This window comes from Ptiloglossa arizonensis, chromosome 14, assembly GCF_051014685.1.
Source record: "Ptiloglossa arizonensis isolate GNS036 chromosome 14, iyPtiAriz1_principal, whole genome shotgun sequence".
In the NCBI taxonomy this organism is placed as follows: Eukaryota; Metazoa; Arthropoda; class Insecta; order Hymenoptera; family Colletidae; genus Ptiloglossa; species Ptiloglossa arizonensis.
Genome location: NC_135061.1, coordinates 871,947 through 890,887, shown reverse-complemented (window position 1 = coordinate 890,887; position 18,941 = coordinate 871,947). Strand labels below are relative to the sequence as shown.

The 18,941-nt window shown below is 43.0% G+C and overlaps 1 protein-coding gene across 8 annotated transcripts in view; it reads left to right on the top strand.

Annotated features, from left to right (window-relative positions):
* Ten-m (teneurin transmembrane protein Ten-m) overlaps positions 1 to 18,941 on the top strand; it is a 398,512-nt gene that overhangs the window by 330,319 nt on the left and 49,252 nt on the right. For 7 of the 8 annotated variants that reach the window (XR_012994026.1, XM_076326155.1, XM_076326150.1 and 4 more), the window contains exon 1: positions 2,664 to 2,803. The exons of the other annotated variant lie outside the window; for it this stretch is intronic. Coding sequence is in view for 6 of the 7 variants with exons in the window: in XM_076326155.1 (XP_076182270.1) it covers positions 2,698 to 2,803 (106 nt within the window). In the remaining variant the exon portion in view is untranslated. Of the gene's footprint in view, positions 1 to 2,663; positions 2,804 to 18,941 lie in introns of those variants that run through there. 8 annotated transcript variants of the gene reach the window in all.

The following is an 18,941-nucleotide window of genomic DNA, read 5'->3' as shown; positions in this document are numbered from 1 at the left end:
AACAAACAAAGGACGTTCTACGTTCGCGCTCAAATTGACAACGCGCACAATATAACAACGTCGTATTTGTCGGTCGGATTGTTTGAAATCGAAACGAGTTTGTTTTTCGTCGTATCGTGAACACCATGTTTGTCATAATAATGTACAATTTCGCGGAATTATTGATTTTTCAAGTGCAAAACGGGTCTACTTTTTGGAACAATCGTATTTCTATTAGATTCTTCGGAAAGTCATTTCGTATTTTTTTGTTTTTGTGAAAATGGACCACGATTTTTTTTAGAGCGTATAAATATTTTATTAAATTATATATATTCTCCATTTTGGAAAACGAAATGACTTTCCGAACGACCCCATAGTACGTCGATAAAACGTCATTTCCCCGTAGCTGGTAGAAACGGTGGTGAAACGTATCGAATTCTACCCTGTCTTGTATTTTTTTTAACGTGTAACGAAATTCGTCTTTCGTGAATTTCTTAACAACATTATTTTCACCGAAAAGAAACTCCGATTTCGACGAAGAGACCTCGAAAACTCACCGTCCGACGTTAGTTCATTTAACAAAAACGGTTTCGTCGCTACACGTTACGCGTTAAAACGAGAAGAGTAACGAAAACAAAAGCGGTCGATGATTATCCTATAATTAAACGCCGCTTATTTTCAATGCTGAAATTTCACAGGAGGCGCGTCACGTACGAAGACGAAAGCTTCACAGGAGTCGATTTATCGGGACCGTGTTCGCGTAGGCGTTTCTCGAACTACGACCGTAGCGTTCCGTTTTGAGAACTGGTCGGTGATAAAATTTATTCTTACGAAAACAACGGTGGTCGTGTTTCCTCGGTGAGAACCGACCGAGACGAGAACAAAAGGGGCGGTAAAGAAAAGGAACAAGCGGAGAGATGGTTTCTTCTTCCGTCTCAAAGATCGCGCAGCAATATCTCGACAACGAAAAGTCCGTGGCGCGCGCACCTTTTCGACTTTCACCGGACGCGCGGTTTCGTCCACGATACGCCCTGATCGCGCGTCGAAGTCGTTCGATGCTCGAGCAAAAAGACTACGGCTCCGTGACGCGTGAATAAAACGAGGCGCGAGAAACGAATAAAGCGACACGAGGCGACCGGAGGGAGCGAAAACGTCTCCCGATGTTATCCAGTGCAGCATCAGCGAAGTAGTGGTTGCCGCGATCGCCGAGGACCGGCTGGTGTCCTCCCCTCTCCCTTTCCCTCTCCCTCTCCCCCACCGTAACGTTCACCGTACGCCCCCGAACGGTCTTACGCGAGCCACCCCTTCCCCGAAAGATCTCCCTGCCCGCTCGTTTACCCCCCACTCTTCTTTCGGCTCCATCCGCCACAGTGTCGGGAGTCATCGGCTGGCCCTGTATCCTCAGTCTGTCAGTGACCGCGCAAGCGTGCGGTACGTTCCCGAGTCGACGCGTGACGCCTCACGAGGGAGCTTCGCTACGATTTCGAAACCGGACGATCCCCGTGCGACTCCCGTTACGAACGACCAATCGATTTCCAACGATTCTATCGTTCGTTCTATCGATCGATCCATCCACGCGCGTCGAGGGATAACACGCGCTCTCGACGATCGTCGTCCGCTTGGAAAAGTATCGAGTGAATGTACGCGGTGAATCTCGATGCCCCCGAGGGTGATCGAAAATCGTGGCGCGATAGTTCTCACCGTGCACCGCTGGGATAACAGTGTTGTGAGTGATAACGGTCCGTGGTGATCGGGACAGGTGGACGTACCGGCGTACGCGACGCTTTGGAATCCTCCGGGGAACGATGGACAGAAATCTGGACGCGAGGGACGTACCGTGCCTATCGATCAACTGAACTTTCCCTGCTGGAGGATTATTCGAACCTTATCGCGGATAACGCGGCATCGAAATTTACCCGAGGACAAATCGCCGTTAAATCGTAACTGGTGGACAACCGTTGTGCACGTGTCTAGGTACACACACGGGAGCGAGTACACTCGTGCGGTCTCTGCGTACGTTTCGATCCATCGTACACGAGAAACGCTGCGCCCGAGAAGCGGAAAAAGTTACAGTTCCAGCGGTGTACGTCGACGCGGCGTTCTGTTTACGTGCAAATCCAGCGCGCGTGGCCAACCGGCGCGCGATCCATGCAAATTCACTGGATATTCGTCGTTGTTCGAACCGGAAGGAACTTTACCGTATTTACGACGACCCGAACGTAGAACCGAATCGTTCCGGTGGAGAGTTTCAACTAACGAGAGACCGGTGACTTTTCAACGACGCAAGAAGGCATTTCTTTCTTTTTTTCTGTTCTCCCTCGACAAGGTTCGCGCTCTCTGTACAGGTGTTACGAGACGCGGGGCCAATTCCAGCAACTTTCCACGGTTCGTCGTATATTTCGCGCGAACACGCGACGAAGTTTAATTTGGGATTCGTGGGAGAGTTTCGTGTGTGCTTTGTCGTACGTGGACGACGCCATCCATCGACGTCGCGATCCCTTTGAAGTCTCAAAACCGGAAGGATCGTTTGTACGCGAAACACACGGTGTTCGGTGTTTCGGTACGGCGCCTGCTCGCCGTGGAAAATTTCGCTTTCGTTGTACGTTACGTCGCGGAGTGATTTCGATCGCGAGAGAGAAAGAATCGCGAAGAGCGAGGGGTGATACACACAGTATGTCGTACCGTCGATGACGAACGAGGTGATCGAAGTGCGTTTCAATGTGCGATCCTACGGCGTTGTTGGACCTAGTGCCTAGCGAGGGATTACTCAAGAGGCCGTCCATGGACTATAACGAGTACACGTACTGCTACGGTGGTGGTCGAGGTGGGTGGTATTCTTCAATTGGTTCTTCTTCTTCTCGCGTGGCAGTTTTTCTTTCGAAACGTCGCGAAACGAACGAAAGAGAAGAGACACCGGTACGCTCGATCGAACATCCACGATTTTCTACCGACGTTTACGCGCCGATTTCTTTCGGACGTACGATTTCTTTCTTCTCGTACCTCGTCGTTCGATCTCCTAGGAATCTCGACGAGTTTTACCCGCGACGATCGTTCCACGTAGAAATCGAACGTGACGAAATGCCGATCGACGACGTACCGAGCGCGATCGCGAACCGAAACTTTTTCTCGATGGATCGTGTTCTGCGACTCGTTCACGTCCAATCGTCGTCTGTATTCGACTTTCGCGAATCGTTGCTCGGATTTCGCGGGACATTTTTCCCGCGTTTTTTCACTTATTTGCGAAAATCCTACGAAATCACCCCCTGGGATTTTTTTCAAAATTTGAACTTTCCCGAAACTGAATCCTGCGCCACATTTTTAACAGTCAACGTCACAAAGTGTACTCGAATTGTCGATAAAAATGAACCAGAAACAGATATTCTTTCACTTTCGAGTTTGCGTTGGAAAATACCAGGTTGTTCGATAAGTTTTCGGGGTTTTTCCATTGTGAAAAAATCACCGTGACGCTCGAACTTTGAACAACTGTAAATATACGAACGAGATTTACGTGAAACTTCGCACACGTACATCGAACGGTAGTAACATCTTTGGAAAAATAAAACCGTGAACCTACTAGCTCTATTTCTTGTCGAACTTATCGAGCAACCTGTTATCGTTACTCGTGTATCGATCTGTTTTCGTATTATTTGCAATGTTCGTGAAAAATCTCGATCGAGAGTCGACTCTTGCGTCTGTTACGTCTCGTTGTGAAAAAATCTCGGGCAACTGTAAATCCAACAATCGAGTCGATCGTTGGAAAAATAAACATTTGTTATTTCGCGCCCTATTAGACGGTTCGTCGACGATAGGTAATTTCGACGTGTCGTTGAGCAATTTTTTTCTCGGACTTGTTTGATCGCGCGCGGTGTCCAGAGTCCTCCAATCGGCAAAGAGCGTCTATACCCGGCCGTTTCTCGATATTTCAAAATAATATCCACGTCGCTCCAAGTGTTTGAAAACCGATCGAATCGCGCCACCAGAGGCGTGGAAAATTGCTAAGCGTAAGAAAGGTGATGCCGCGCCTCGAAATAATAAAACCGGGGAATTTTTCGACTGAAATTGATTGCCCCGGGCTAATGGAAAAGAAAAAAAAAAGAAGGAACAGGACGAAGAAGAAAACATCCCTCCGGTGTGGCAAGAAGGTGGTGTCACGCGACTGCATTATCACGCCGGGCGTATTTGTCACGCTGACGTTTCCCAAATCGTGACGCGTGGAAATTTTTCATGCGTCGAACCAAGAAATACCGATCCGCGTGAAAAAATTCACCGACGATTTCGATCGCGTGGACGAAACCGCTTCTTATCCGGCTTGTCGACGAGCCACAAATTTCGCGCGAAACGAAAAAAAAGAATAAACGCGAAACAAGATCCGAAGAGAGAGAGAGAGAGAGAGAGAGAGAGAGAGAGAGAGAGAGAGAGAGAGAGAGAAGAAAAAAAAGAGTGTAGAGACTCTTTGGTAATAAAATCGTAAATTACCGCGTTTCTTATCGGCCCGTTTCTCGAGCTCGACTACGTACGTAATCTTGGAGAGAACGCCAACTAGGTTGCGATGACAGGGTAGGTTTTAAATGCACACGGTGAATCGTAAAATGCGAGTATGACTCCGCTGGTGAATTTGGAGCACGAAAGCGCCGGAGAAGGTTTCCTACGAACGTTCCTTTCGTCCGACAGGTACCAATCTTACGAAAAAGAATGAAATTATTCGCAAAGGGTTGGGCTTGTTGTAACAGATCTGAACGTACACGCGTGTCGAACGAAACGTTCGTTAAATACTCGAATGGTACTGAGAATGTTACCTGAGAACGTTTTCTAATGAAAATTAAAGTAAACCAACAGCGTTTGTACGTTGAGAACAAGATTTTACCCTTTCTGTACTGTCTCTGTACGTTGAATTTTACAAAATAATATACAGGTAAAGTATTCTAAACGATCGAATCTGATCGTTCGATTCGAGGAAATGAAAATATTCGATGTGGTAATTGAGTCGCTACGTGTATTTATCGTTAGGAATCATTGATATTTGCAATGTACGGAACGTTTCAAATTGGAAGAAAAATTAGGACAAAATTAGGGAACTTTGGTCAGGAATTGTAATTTTGAAACTCGGGTAGAAAATTGAAAAGTCGTTGACGAAAGAAAATTAAATTTCTTCCGTGGAAACGGTGTTCGAATTTTGGTAGATTTTGGCGCTATAAATCGTGCTATTAGTATTCGGTATACAGAGTGGCCCATTTATAGTGCGAGTCGATTATGCTGTTTGAAGAATTATTATTTACTTATCGATCTCGTCGGAATCTCGACGAGTTTTACCGGAAGTCTCTCCCGTTATTACTGTTGAGTAAATAATTCAGTTTCGGAAAAGTTTAAATTTTGAAAAAATTCCCAGGGGGTGATTTCGTACAATTTTCGCAAATAAGTGATATGGATTTATTTGGGGTCAAAAATGAATAACCGAGATGTTCTTCGATAAAAACACATGTATTGTAAGTTTTATCGTTTTTGCATTGCGAAAATAAATACTATGACGCTTAAATTTTAAACAAGTGTAAATATACGAACGATTGGACGGATCTACATGAAATTTCACACACGTTGAAGAATGAAACAACGAACCAAATAGCGCCATTTCTTATCTAGCAATTTATTATTAATCTCATCGGTGGATCGCTTACCTGCTCGCATTAATTACACCGTGCAACAATGTTCGCATCGCTTACGTTAAATTAAACGGTATCTCGATGATCGTTCAGCTTGACCCCGTACACCTTAACGATTTTTTCCTCTAGGTTCGTCGGTGATTCGCGTGATCGAGTGTCGCAAATTACGTTTAAAAAAGTCCGAGCAAGGTCTTTCTGTACTGTCTCTGTACGTTCAATTTTACGAAATATTAAACAGGTTTACGAAAATACACTTAGGACGCGTAAAGTATTCCAAACGATCGAATCTTATCGTTCGATTCGAGGAAACGAGAATATTCGGTGTGGTAATTGAGTCTCCGCGTGTATTTATTGTAACGAATCGTTGATATTTGCACTGTACACGGTAGGTTTCAAATTGGAAGAAAAATTAAGTCAAACGTTGCGCTTGAACTTTGGTTAGGAATTGTAATTTTGTAACTTGGGCAGGAAAAGTTTCTTTGTCTCGACAAAGAAGCAAAATGGGAAAATAATGATCGCATGGTGTCCTCCTCTAGATACCAAGGAACATTCGTTCGAAACGAGTACAACGCGTTCCGTGAAAAGAACGTACAGTTTGGATTGAAATTCAACCGGCAGGGTTTAAACGTCTCACCCCGTATAGTGTGCCACGGTGTAAAAGCGCGAAAGTTTTCAAGTACCGTGGTGGCAATTAAGAAGAGAACGACACATCGCGTAGGAGGTCCGTGCATTTTCCAGCGTCACTTATCACCGCGGCGCATGCAAATCGCTATACGCTAAATTTATCCCCGTGTAAATTCATGCGCCGGGGCTCTCTAAGACCGCGCGTTGTATCGATTACCACCACGAAATCTCGGCTTATCCAGCGATCGGCCTGCTCCGTTCGCGTGATAAAAGCCTCCTCTCTATTTCGAGCGCGGGTCGATTCTCGCGGAGCAACACTTTCACCGGCTTAAAAACGCTACGACGAGGGAGAGACTTCCGTTCAACCAGGAGACGAACAACGCTCCTGTTTCAACGACTCGTGACGTAAACCGAACTTTTTACCACAATTTCGACAAAAATACCACCGTACTCGATTCACGGAGATTTTTCAATCCTTCTCGCGAAAATTCGTCACCCGCGAACCGATCTAAACGCGTTAACCGACACCCCGGTTTCGAGAATCTACGCGATGTTCGTTCGAACAAAGCGTTAAAGAAATACTGGATAATTTGTCCACGTGTTTGTTATTTTACGGTATTACCAACGAGAGTGATGCTAGTGAAAAGTTCGACTCCCGTTACTCTTTGTTTTCGGTTTAGACCACCAGCGAACCTATTGGGTCGTTTCGTTTCTTTTTCTTTTTTTTTTGGTGAAAATGAAACACGATTTTTTTAGAGCGTCTAAATTTTATTGAATTATATTCTCCGTTTTGGAAAACGAAATTACTTTACGAACAACTCAATGTTTCTCTATTTTGACAAGATATTGACAAGGGCCGTCGGATGAGAAAGAAGTACATATTCGATAATTGCTTTTCTGTGTTCCAAGTGATTCTCGAATAGACATCGATCCGATCGCAAGTGAAATTTTAAGACGTAGAAAGTGCCGAGTTACTTCCTATTCTTTTTAATAGGACGCGACAGTTCCTTTGCTAGATGTCTTATACAGGACAATGAAAAATGTACAGGTAGGATATAAATTTCAAACGGACCGAAACAGTCGAACGAGCACTCGCTCAAATATAGTGCAATCTGCTTGAAATATTCGAATTAAATATTCATGGAATATCTCGCGGTACTAAATATACAATAACCTTCTTTCGTTTCTGACATTCGATTCGTCCCCCGGAATCTGATACCCGATTCGTGCACCGGGCACGAGACCCTCACGAAAATTTCGAAAAGTAGAATTTTTCGACCAAATTGACCCATATTGCCGGGAAAAAAGCGTCTGCGACGAATCTCAAAACTGAAAATTAAACTTCGAATAACATTACCACGTAATATTTCTCCGCGATTGTTGCCGTGGTAAAAAAGCGCGTACGACGAATCTCAAACTGGAAAATTAAATTTTAAATAACATTACCCCGTAATATCCACGATTGTTCACCGGTATCTCGACGAAAAACGTTCTCGTTTCTCTCGACCTCGATTTACCTACACTTGTTTTTTAAACTTCCGTGGAGCATCTTCGCCATTCGTATACATTCGTCCCCGTTTCGTCTCAATATTTACACGCGTCTTTGAGTCCGACGGGGAAGAGAAATCGTACGTTTTTAATCTCTCGAAAGAAACGTAACCTGCTCAGTGCGTACGAACCAACGAGTGGGTGGCGTTGAATTATTGAAAAAAGAAAAAACAATAAATGTTTTTCACTTCCGGTTCTATTCGTGCTGGAAGGACACAAGAATACGTTGGGCGTATGTGCATCGATACAAATATCAACGTAGTAGCATTTATCGTGCATTTGGTAGCATTGATCGTACTAGCGTTTTGAAACGTCGCGCGCTTTATCGGGTGTTCCCCGTGGATAGTTGAAGACCGTGTCTCGCGCATGCGCGATCGCGGCGTCCATGGGAACGAGCGAGCGGGCGGGCGGGCGCGCGGGCGCGCGTGCATCGAATCGACGACGTCATTAAATTTACATAATAAGGCGTCGCGTGGTCGAGTCGGGGTTGCAGCTACTGCTGCTGTGTCTATTGACGCTCTGACGCTGATATTCACGTGCAGCTGCAGCGATCGCTGGCAATTGAGAGCGAAACGTGTTTGGTTGTAGCGCCTCGAATGGGGGCTAATCGAGATCGAGCGGATTCGCGGTAAAAGTATTACTCGAGACGGTCGGGAACGTTTCGAGACGAAAGGTACGTTTCAGTTCCCTTGCTCGAAAGATGAAAACGCGCCGAGATCGAGTTGAAAATATACTTTCCCCGAACAATTTTCAAACATTTCGAATTTCCAAACCGCGTTTCTTACTTTCCCGCCGAAAGAATTCAAAACAACGAATTTCGACGCATTTAATTTGTTCCACTTGTAACGGAAACCGTTGGCTCCAATCATTAAATACTATTTCCAACGTAATAGGCACGCCGAACGAAAAAGAATCACTGAAAACTCTTTTCGTTTTATTCGTTCAATTGAACGATACGACGCGATCGGAACAACTCCGTAACGGCAAGATAAATAGTGTCGAGGGATTTAATTTACCTACAATCTTTTAACATTCGATTCGACCGAATCGATTCTTTTCGCAATAATAACGTTCGGGAATAAATGCTCGATTTACAATCGATATTGTAATTAACCCATGAAAGAATTGACACTCGAGTTATTAGATGGAATTGGTCGGCAGACGACCAAGTGTCAGAGAGAGGAAACTTTTTATCGGTTACTTCTTAAAGTAACAACATCGCTAGCTATTTAGGTTCGAAATGGACGACAACGGATGAGTAATTTACTCTGTAACGCTTTCCATCTTCTTGGAACCGTTACGACAGGTTCTCGTTAAACGAATACAAATGTATTCGGAATATAATTCGCAACGAGTAAATACTTGTGAACATTCCTCGATCGGGACGACGATGGTTTATCCCAAAAGGTATTCGTATTACGTTATTTGCTCTTTTTTCTTTATCGTTCTGAATAATTCGTGAAAATGATCAGGTATCTCGGATATACTATCGATACAACGTAGCGATATATTTATCGATATATTTATGCAACGTGTTGGAGCTTTTCGTAGTACTTCGGATACCTTGCCGATCAACAGAACCATTTACGTAAGCGATCCTCTATTTCTTTTAAGCTGTTTGTTGGAAAGTTTCTCCTTCTCCGGAGAAGTTTCTACGTTTCAGAGGTTCTAGGGTAAGTGCCGTGTGGTTTCTTACAGTCGTCTCGGTAGAAGCTACCTTCACCTATCCCATTTCGTGGCTAGATCCTTTAAGAGCAAAGTCACCATTCTTTAGCAATACGTGAAATCGCTACCCTTTGCGACTTTTCGGCAATTCTTGAACAGCCTCGTCCAACGCTCGATAAACACGCTAATACAAGATCGGTGGGTGCTGGTTAAATTTGATTTCGCCCTTGATCGAGCCGTGAAATTTTTAAAAACGAAGTACCCGAAACTATTGGCTTGTTCGGAAAGTCATTTCGTTTTTTTTTTTTTCTTTGGTGAAAATGAAACACGATTTTTTATAGAGCACACAAACATTTGATCGAATTATATATTCTCCATTTTGGAAAACGAAACGACTTTCCGAACAACCCAATGCTTCTAATTACCGTTTCATTTTCGGTTCGTTCTTCTGTATCCCTAGAGGAGAGGTAGCCGCGAATTACGCGCGAGGAAATTTGCTCGAACGGTTGGAAACTTTCGTCCCGGCGACGAAAACGAAACGAGCACTCGTAAAAACAAACTCTCGTACAGCTCATCGACTCTGCTTACCATCCGACAATTCGAAGGAGATCGATAACCTTCGTTCGGCTTCGATTCGGCGATTCGTGGACGTGTCCCGGGAAATCGTCGAAAAGCGGAGCAACTCCGACAAGTTTGCCCCGAGAGCTTGTCGAGTATTAATAATGGAGGGTTTCTCGGAAAGATTGGAGAATTTGTGCGTCCATGAAGTCTTCTCGGGTATGCCTCGAGCGTAGTACGCGCAGACCTCGCATCTGTTCTTCGTCGCGTTTGTTTTAATCTCGATAGACGTTTATAAACATGGACAATCTCGCAAAGAGGAATCGTATCAACGATCTCGCCAATTTTCCGGAAATTTCCGTTCAAATATTATTTCATGGAAATCTGTACTTTCTCTTCACCGAGTGAACAGTTTCGTTTTATGGATCTTCAAATACTATATCGCGTAGAATGAATTTTACGGCAACGATTCGTATTAATTTTTGCAGTGCAAGGAACAGGGAAGATACGCTACCTTCGAACCTGTTACCTATCTTCGAACATTTACATTTGTTTGTTCTTTTATAAAATATGGAGATAACGGAATAAATTCCAGTTCCCTCGAGTCTACAGCAAATGCTAAAAATGCCCAAGTGTATAGTCGACTATCGCTCAAGGTCTTCCGGTAAAAAATATATCGAACGATGAAACTTGTACGAAACTTCGCAATACGATAAAAGAGTTGCGTGCGTTACAATAGCCATAATTATAAAAAGAATAATATATCGTTACAACGAGACGGGTCGAAGAAGTACCCAAAGTACGTTTCAAGATTAATCGATACCTCGTGGTTCCCTCGTTAAAAGAACATTGATCGAGACGCGTCATTTCGAAGTGTGCCTCGTGGTTCCCTCGTTAAAAGAACGTTGATCGAGACGCGTCATTTCGAAGTGTTCCTCGTGGTTCCCTCGTTAAAAGAACGTTCATCGAGACGCAGAATTTGTAACTGTGCCTCGTGGTTCCCTCGTTAAAAGAACATTGATCGAAACGCGTCGTTTCGAAGTGTGCCTCGTGGTTCCCTCGTTAAAAGAACGTTGATCGAGACGCGTCATTTCGAAGTGTTCCTCGTGGTTCCCTCGTTAAAAGAACGTTCATCGAGACCCAGAATTTGTAACTGTGCCTCGCGGTTCCCTCGTTAAAAGAACGTTGATCGAGACGCGTCGTTTCGAAGTGTGCCTCGTGGTTCCCTCGTTAAAAGAACGTTGATCGAGACGCGTCGTTTCGAAGTGTGCCTCGTGGTTCCCTCGTTAAAAGAACGTTCATCGAGACGCGTCGTTTCGAAGTGTGCCTCGCGGTTTCCTCGTTAAAAGAACGTTCATCGAGACCCAGAATTTGTAACTGTGCCTCGTGATTCCCTCGTTAAAAGAACGTTCATCGAGACCCAGAATTTGTAACAGTGCCTCGTGTTTCCCTCGTTAAAAGAACATTGATCGAGACCCAGAATTTGTAACAGTGCCTCGTGGTTCCCTCGTTAAAAGAACATTGATCGAGACGCAGAATTTGTAACTGTGGCTCGTGGTTCCCCTCGTTCGCAAAATTGTGCAAGGTTGGCGTGTCGTCGAAATCGTTCGAAATAGCTGGTGTCTCCCGGTTGGGCCCGGCCCTCGCCGTGAAACGTTGAAACATCAGTTTCGGAATTGACATCCGCGCGTCACGTGGCTAACAACCCCCTCCGTACGCTGAACGTTTCTATTATCGACCCCGGGGCTAAAACGTTACTGTAACGAGGGCAGGCTTCTTGAATTACGCGAGCTGCCGTGTCGCCCCGCCGCGACGAGATTAACGTCTAGTAATAACAAGGGAAAGAGAGAGGCCAGACGATGCAAAATACCCTGGCTACGGCGCACAAGGAACGATCCTGCGGCTGGCTGTTCGGGGGTTAGGTGCAACGCGCGCCTCCCGATTCCTCATTAGAGGCACGCGCGTGGTTATCGGTTGTTCGCGTCTATCGAGACTCTAGACTCGACCTCGTGGAATTTAATTGCCGACGGTAGTCAGAGGCTGCTCCTTGATACGCCGACACGGTATCGCGGAACGACGAAAGATTGTCCGGGCAATTAACGCGTGGCACGGATTTTGTTTCAAATTACAACGCACGGATGATCCCTCGTGGGATAGATTCTTTTGGGGGGAAACTCGGGAGTTACTACGCGCTCCACGCAATCGTAGACCTTGCGAACCTGCTCCACTTTACGAAAATGGTTCTTGGATCGGTTCTTAACACGGTACGTTTCCTTCGATGTGTAACTGTTGGCTTTTTCGGAAAGTCGTTTCGTTTTCCGAAACGGAGAGTGTATAATTCGATAGAACGTTTGCACGCTCTAAAAAAATCGTGTTCCATTTTTGACACAAAAAAAACGAAACGACTTTCCCAATAGTGTACACCTGGTAGATTGTTCGATAAGTTTCGTCGTTTTCGACTTGAGTTTTGTCTTTCGACGAGTACGCGAAGCGTTGAGATTCGATTTTAACACTGTAGAATATATCGAACGCTCGTATAAAGACTTTCTGTAACAATAGTAATAATGATCACGAAAAAGTCACCATTACTGGCCTGTAAAAAATTCTCGACACGGTTACAATGCGTTGTAATTTTAATTCAACGACGAAATACATCGAATTAATTTCCAGTCGATTATTTCCAAATAATTAAATTTTGTCCCGTAACACTATTTTCGCATGTTTCGCGATATTTGCCGTTTTGTGAAATATTTTATGCAGAATGTCTCTCTAAAATTTGTAAACTGAACGCTTAGGCCGGATTGAGAAATATATCGGGTTGTTCGGAAAGTAATTTCGTTTTTCTTGGTAAACACCAAATGCGATTGTTCGATAGCGTATAAACATTTTATCAAATTATGTATTCTCCATTTTGGAAAACGAAACGATTTTCCGAACAACCCAACAGTATCGAGCAAAAGGGTAAAAGAAGTATATTTATCGCTGCAACTGGGCCAAATGTTCGAATTTCGAAACATTTTTTAATTGCAACGTTCCACACGCTCGGAGAAAATATGAAAAGAAAGTAAAAATCGATTTCTTTAGGTATTCTTTTAGTCAGGGTGATGTCCCCGATTAAAGGCACGCGAGAGTCGCGAAACGATGCATATAGATGCACGTCGGGTTGAAAGGCAACGGGACGTTCGATGTAACAAAAATTCGCTTCTTATTAAAGGCACGTGCACGCGGTTATATCGGTTATCCGTTCACGTTACCGGGAGCCAGTTCGCAGAATGCGATCGCTCGAGGAAAAGTTCCGAGAGAAGAGGAATCTCGGTGGCGCGAGGACGAGCCACGAGTACGAGCTACCCTAAGATCGTCTTGTATGACCTCGTCGGGCTTCCTTCCAATATCCACGATCTGCCAAACGCAGAGAGTCCTTCCCCTATACCCGGTTTTCCACCCCAAAACCTTGGCGAACCGCTGCCTCCGTCGCTTCTGCTTCGTCTCCTTCCTTTATTTCCCCGGCTCTTCCTTCTACCCTTCTTTTACGACGTTCGTACTCCCGTCTCACCTAAACGACCGCTGCATCGATTTTAACCTTGGCTTTGCGGATTTATTTCGCCCAGTTCTCTATCCCTCGGCAGCCAGGAACGACGAACCGAGCGCGTTCCTCCTAAAGAAATAATTCCTCTTCGTTTCGATCGTCGAGAACGGACACGAAATCCTGGTAAACCGACGCGAAACGGGGAACGGGGCGAAAGCAACGTAAGCGTCGATAATGTCCCGGGACCACCGTGAAAACTCCGCGCGTCCAACGACGAGAAGCTTTTCCCGTATCGCGGGCTCCAATTTGCGCGACACGTTCTCCTTCTGCGCCGTCCTTTCTATCGTCGATTCATCGACGGATAAAACCAGAGGGGAGAAACAATCGAATCACGGGTCATTCGGGAACTCGTCGTTGGAAACTTGGCAGATTTCAACTTCCTCGGCGGAGGATTCACCGATGATTTCAACGGGAAATGAATAACTCGACGAACATTTTCGAATCTTCGCTCAACCTACCGACCGAGTCGCGAATCTTCGTCCGATCGAGATTTGTCCGATCCCTCTCGTTCCCTGTACACGTGGAAAACCTTTCAACGAAAACAATTATGCATCTTCGGGAATTGATCGAACGTTGCTCCAGTTTGATAGAGTTCGGTTACGTTGGACGTTTAGGGTGTTCGAACGTGGGAGCTTCTTTTGGAGTTGATTTTTGGAAAGGTACTCTTCTTTGTTGCTCGTGGAATTAAATGTGCTCACAGTGGAACGCGACACGATCATTTGAATAATTCGACGACTGTAATTACAGATATTTTAATATTGGGTTGTTCGGGAAGTCGTTTGGTTTTTTTGAGTGGAAATGAAACACGAATTTTTTAGAGTACATGAACATTTTATTAGATTATACATTCTCCATTTTGGAAAACGAAATTACTTTACGAACAAACCAATAGATCCGAATGAATCTTCGTGCGTTTCTTTAATCCTCTTATGCATAATATCGCAAAGTTGAAAATATTGCGAGTTTCTTAGATTCGAGACATTTGAATACTCGCGAATTCGGCAACTATAATTGCAAATATTCTAACAAATACGATTAAATGTTAGTATTTCTCTAGCCATTGTACAATATTACAAATTGAAAAATACGAGTTTCTAAGATACTTTACCCGAAAACTTTTACTCGTTTCGATTATCCAAACGGAATTATAGCGTGCAAGAAATTCGTACTTAATTCGTGGGAAGGAGAAAATTCGTTGAGAGTTACTCAGAAGAATTCCATTGAAACGTAACCGGTCCAACAAAATTAAACCACGAACGATCGAAGCAGTGTATTCGATTCGTTACGAGTTCTCCTCGCTTCCCAATTCTTGACGTTCTTAAATATAATATATTCTGTTTTTTTTTCTCGTGCAAAGAACCGAGGATTTAAATTGAAACGAGTTTGTGGGCGAAATTTCCACTCGGCGTGTACCTTCGCGAAACGTATACTAAATTCACGGTTATACCGAGGACAGGGAAGGGGGCAGACACGGATTAGAAATCCCGGTTCGAAAGTTCTCGAAGGGATCGAAGCGTTCCTAAATCACGGCTTTCTTCGCGTAGGTGAACCAACGAGCGAGCCTCCTCCGCAGAAGCGGAAGGGCTTTAATTAATAGTTAGACCGCGCTCTCGGATTCTATATCACTGGATTACGTTATGGGTGAACGCGAGGCGAGGCGATCACGGCACGTAGATATTATAAGACGATAACGCGCCAAGCGAAAGCAACGAACGAACGAACGAACGAACGAACGAACGATCGAACGATCGTGGGCCCACCGAGGGCGATTCCTATCGGTCGTTAATGGCGCCGATTAACGAATACCGATGTCAAAAGCACACGCTGCGGCTTGTTAACGCCCACGCGTCGTATCCGTTAATTAATTCCGCGCAGAGCCCCCGTATCCTCCTCTCCGAGAATACGAGATCGTCGTTTCGCGCGGTGATCGTTGATTTATGCGCGTAGAAAATGGAAACGCGTTCCACTTCCCTGTGATTGAAACGAATCGTTCCGAACGGAGTATCGGTCGACGTTTCTCGTTAGTTCGACGTTTCCTCGAGCGTGTTTATTTGCACAGGATCAGGCCAATCGAGAGTATTCTCTACCCCAACAACCGTCGCTCTTCTGTATATTTTTCTTCGGAATTTCTGGCGGCCCCGGAACCATGAAACAGCTATAGAAGCAGACCTTAGGGGTAGTGGCGACCAAGATAGTCGAAATAATCACCTTGGCCGAACCCACGGACCAAGAGAATGTGTTTAACGTATGTAACGTTATCGTAGTGGGTGAAGTATAACCGGAGCAGGAAGTAATATGTAAACGTTCAGTTCTTTGCTCTGATTTGAGGTTAGGTTTCAAGATCGCTCATTTTCCGGGAGTTTTCGCACGTATAAAATCATCAATGAATTGTACAACTATTTGAAAATAATTATTTATGTATATAAAGTAGATCTTTAGGTGCAATAAAGATATTTGTGAATAATTATCTTAGTAGAACACACGAAGAGAGTGTGTTTAATATATGTAACGTTATCGTAGCAGGTGAAGTATAACCAAAGCAGGAAGTAATATGTAGACGTTGAGTTCTTTGCTCTGATTTGAGGTTAGGTTTTAAGATCGGTCATTTTCCGGGATTTTTCGCACGTATAAAATCATCAATGAATTGTACAAGTATTTGAAAATAATTATTTATGTATATAAAGTAGATCTTTAGGTGCAATAAAGATATTTGTGAATAATTATCTTAGTAGAACACACGAAGAGAGTGTGTTTAATATATGTAACGTTATCGTAGCAGGTGAAGTATAACCAGAGCAGGAAGTAATATGTAAACGTTGAGTTCTTTGTTCTGATTTGAGGTTAGGTTTGAAAATCGGTAATTCTGTATAATTTTTGGCACGTATAAAATCATAAAAGAATAGTACAAGTAAACCCTTAGTGACAATGAAGATATTTGAAAATAATTATTTGTGTATATAAAGTAAACCTTTAGGAGCAATAAAGATATTTGTAAATAATTATCTTAGTCGAACACACGAAGAGAGTGTGTTTAACATATGTAACGTTATCGTAGCAGGTGAAGTATAACCGGAGCAGGAAGTAATACGTATTAACCTCTTTACCCCGATTTGAGATTAGGTTTAAAGACCTCGTTTCTGCTCCATTATGTAATTATTTCAATAGACGATGCACTTTCTTTTAATTTCAACAATAAATACGATACGATACAACGATAATGGTAAAATTTGTAAATAACCAACGAATCTTTGGTAGAATACTCGAATTTGCGAACGAAACTTCAACCAGATTTGTTACACATTGTGGAACAAACTATCATTATCGACTTTCGTCCTGGAAATATCGGTCAGCACACCGTTATTTTTAAACGAAGTGCTGCACTTTTTTCCATCGTGGAAATTGTTAGCGTGGTTGAATCCATAAACTTCTTCATGGCGTTAAGCTTAACGTTACGTATTATTACTTCGTCGTTATCGTTTATTGCATTAAGTGTTCGGGATTACCATCGCTATAGAACTCGAGAAAATCACGCACATTCGAGTTCTTTCGGTACAGTACTCCGTATTAGCGATAAAAGAGGAGGGGATCTACGATTTCAATAAAAATAATGAAAAAAGTAACTTCAATCGCTGTATAAAATAGAAAAATTGCAAATTACTTTCGTCTTCAAATTAATTTCGTTAAAATAGAATAATACTTGTACGATCGACGTTTATCGTAAATACGATTCGCAAAAATTAATTTCACGAGGAACAGAATAAAATAATAATCGATCGAACCTGTTTGTAATTGTGCACTCGAGGCTAGGATATACACGATTTTTCCTAGTTTGCGTAATAAACACGTTGTATAATAAAAAAAGTACCAAAATTAATAAGGGTGGTAATCAACTTGGATATTTCAAACTGTGTATCAATCGTACTCTCGAGTTACCATTTTTTCTGAAAGTGTGCCTAAAATTTTCGTTCAAGAAATCAAGAACGTAATAAAGACGTTGTATAATAAAAAAAAAAGAATACCAAAATTAATAAGGGTGGCAATCAACTTGGATATTTCAAACTGTGTATCAATCGTACTCTCGAGTTACCATTTTCTCTGAAAGTGTATTTAAAATTTTCGTTCGAGGAATCAAGAGCGTGATAAAGACGTTGTATAATAAAAAAAAAAATACCAAAATTAATAAGGGTGGCAATCAACTTGGATATTTCAAACTGTGTATCAACCGTACTCTCGAGTTACCATTTTCTCTGAAAGTGTGCCTAAAATTTTCGTACGAGGAATCGAGAGCGAAGGACTGTTGATCGAAACAGAAAAAAATTTGTAAATCTCCAACGTTTCTAAACTCGTGCAATTTATTTTAATTTTCTCTGCTTCCTGGAGCAATTAGCGAGATCCGTTTAAGTAATCGAGCAGCTGATCCAGGAATTCCGTCACGAGATGAAGAGAAATACCGTAGCGCAACGAGTTGTTCGCGCCTACGCCCGTCTGTCGCTTTCAATTAATTTTCGCGTCAAGGTTATCCACTAACAGGTTTGTTAATTAGTTCGCTTAACTAAATCAGCGATATCGATCGTTTACTATCATTACCGTCGTGTTATCACCGTTATAAGATCTACAACGCTAATAGACGACTCGCGAATGCAAAGTAGAGCCTTAGGAGAAAAAAAAGAGATAAATAATAGTTCTTTCACAGTTTAAAGATAAATGTTTGTAGCGGGAGAACACTATAGACATACTCCAGCTTACAAGTTTCTTAAATTAACATGCGATCGATTACAACATCGAAAGACTACACAAAGTATTATATATTGTTAGAGTAGAACAGTTTTAAATTTCAGGATAATCTAGAATACTGCAATTGGACAAAAAAAATGATTGTGTATCTAATACGAATATAATACTTGGTCTTGTTCATTGAATAGCATAGTTTTAAATTTCAGGACAATCTAGAATACTCCAATTAAAAAAAAAAAAAATGATATTGTATCTAATACGAATATAATACTCGGTATTGTTCATATATTTTGCGTTCTACCTACGTATTCTCCTCTGAAATTTTAACCTCGTCAGTCTAGCTCCTACGAGTACAAACATTCTCAAACGTACCATGTGTACACGTTCCTCGCTTCTTTTAAATTATATATAAAATTCAACCTCCGTTTTCGAAGGATTCTAATCTCCGGTAAATATCGAGGATAATTCGCGAGTATTGTCGCGGTTACCGATAATAATGGTAAAAGAGAAGAACGTCCGTCACCGATGTTATCGCTAAGTGCTCAGAGTAATATCCGTGTCCCTTTCGAGGAGCGATGCAACGTACGACG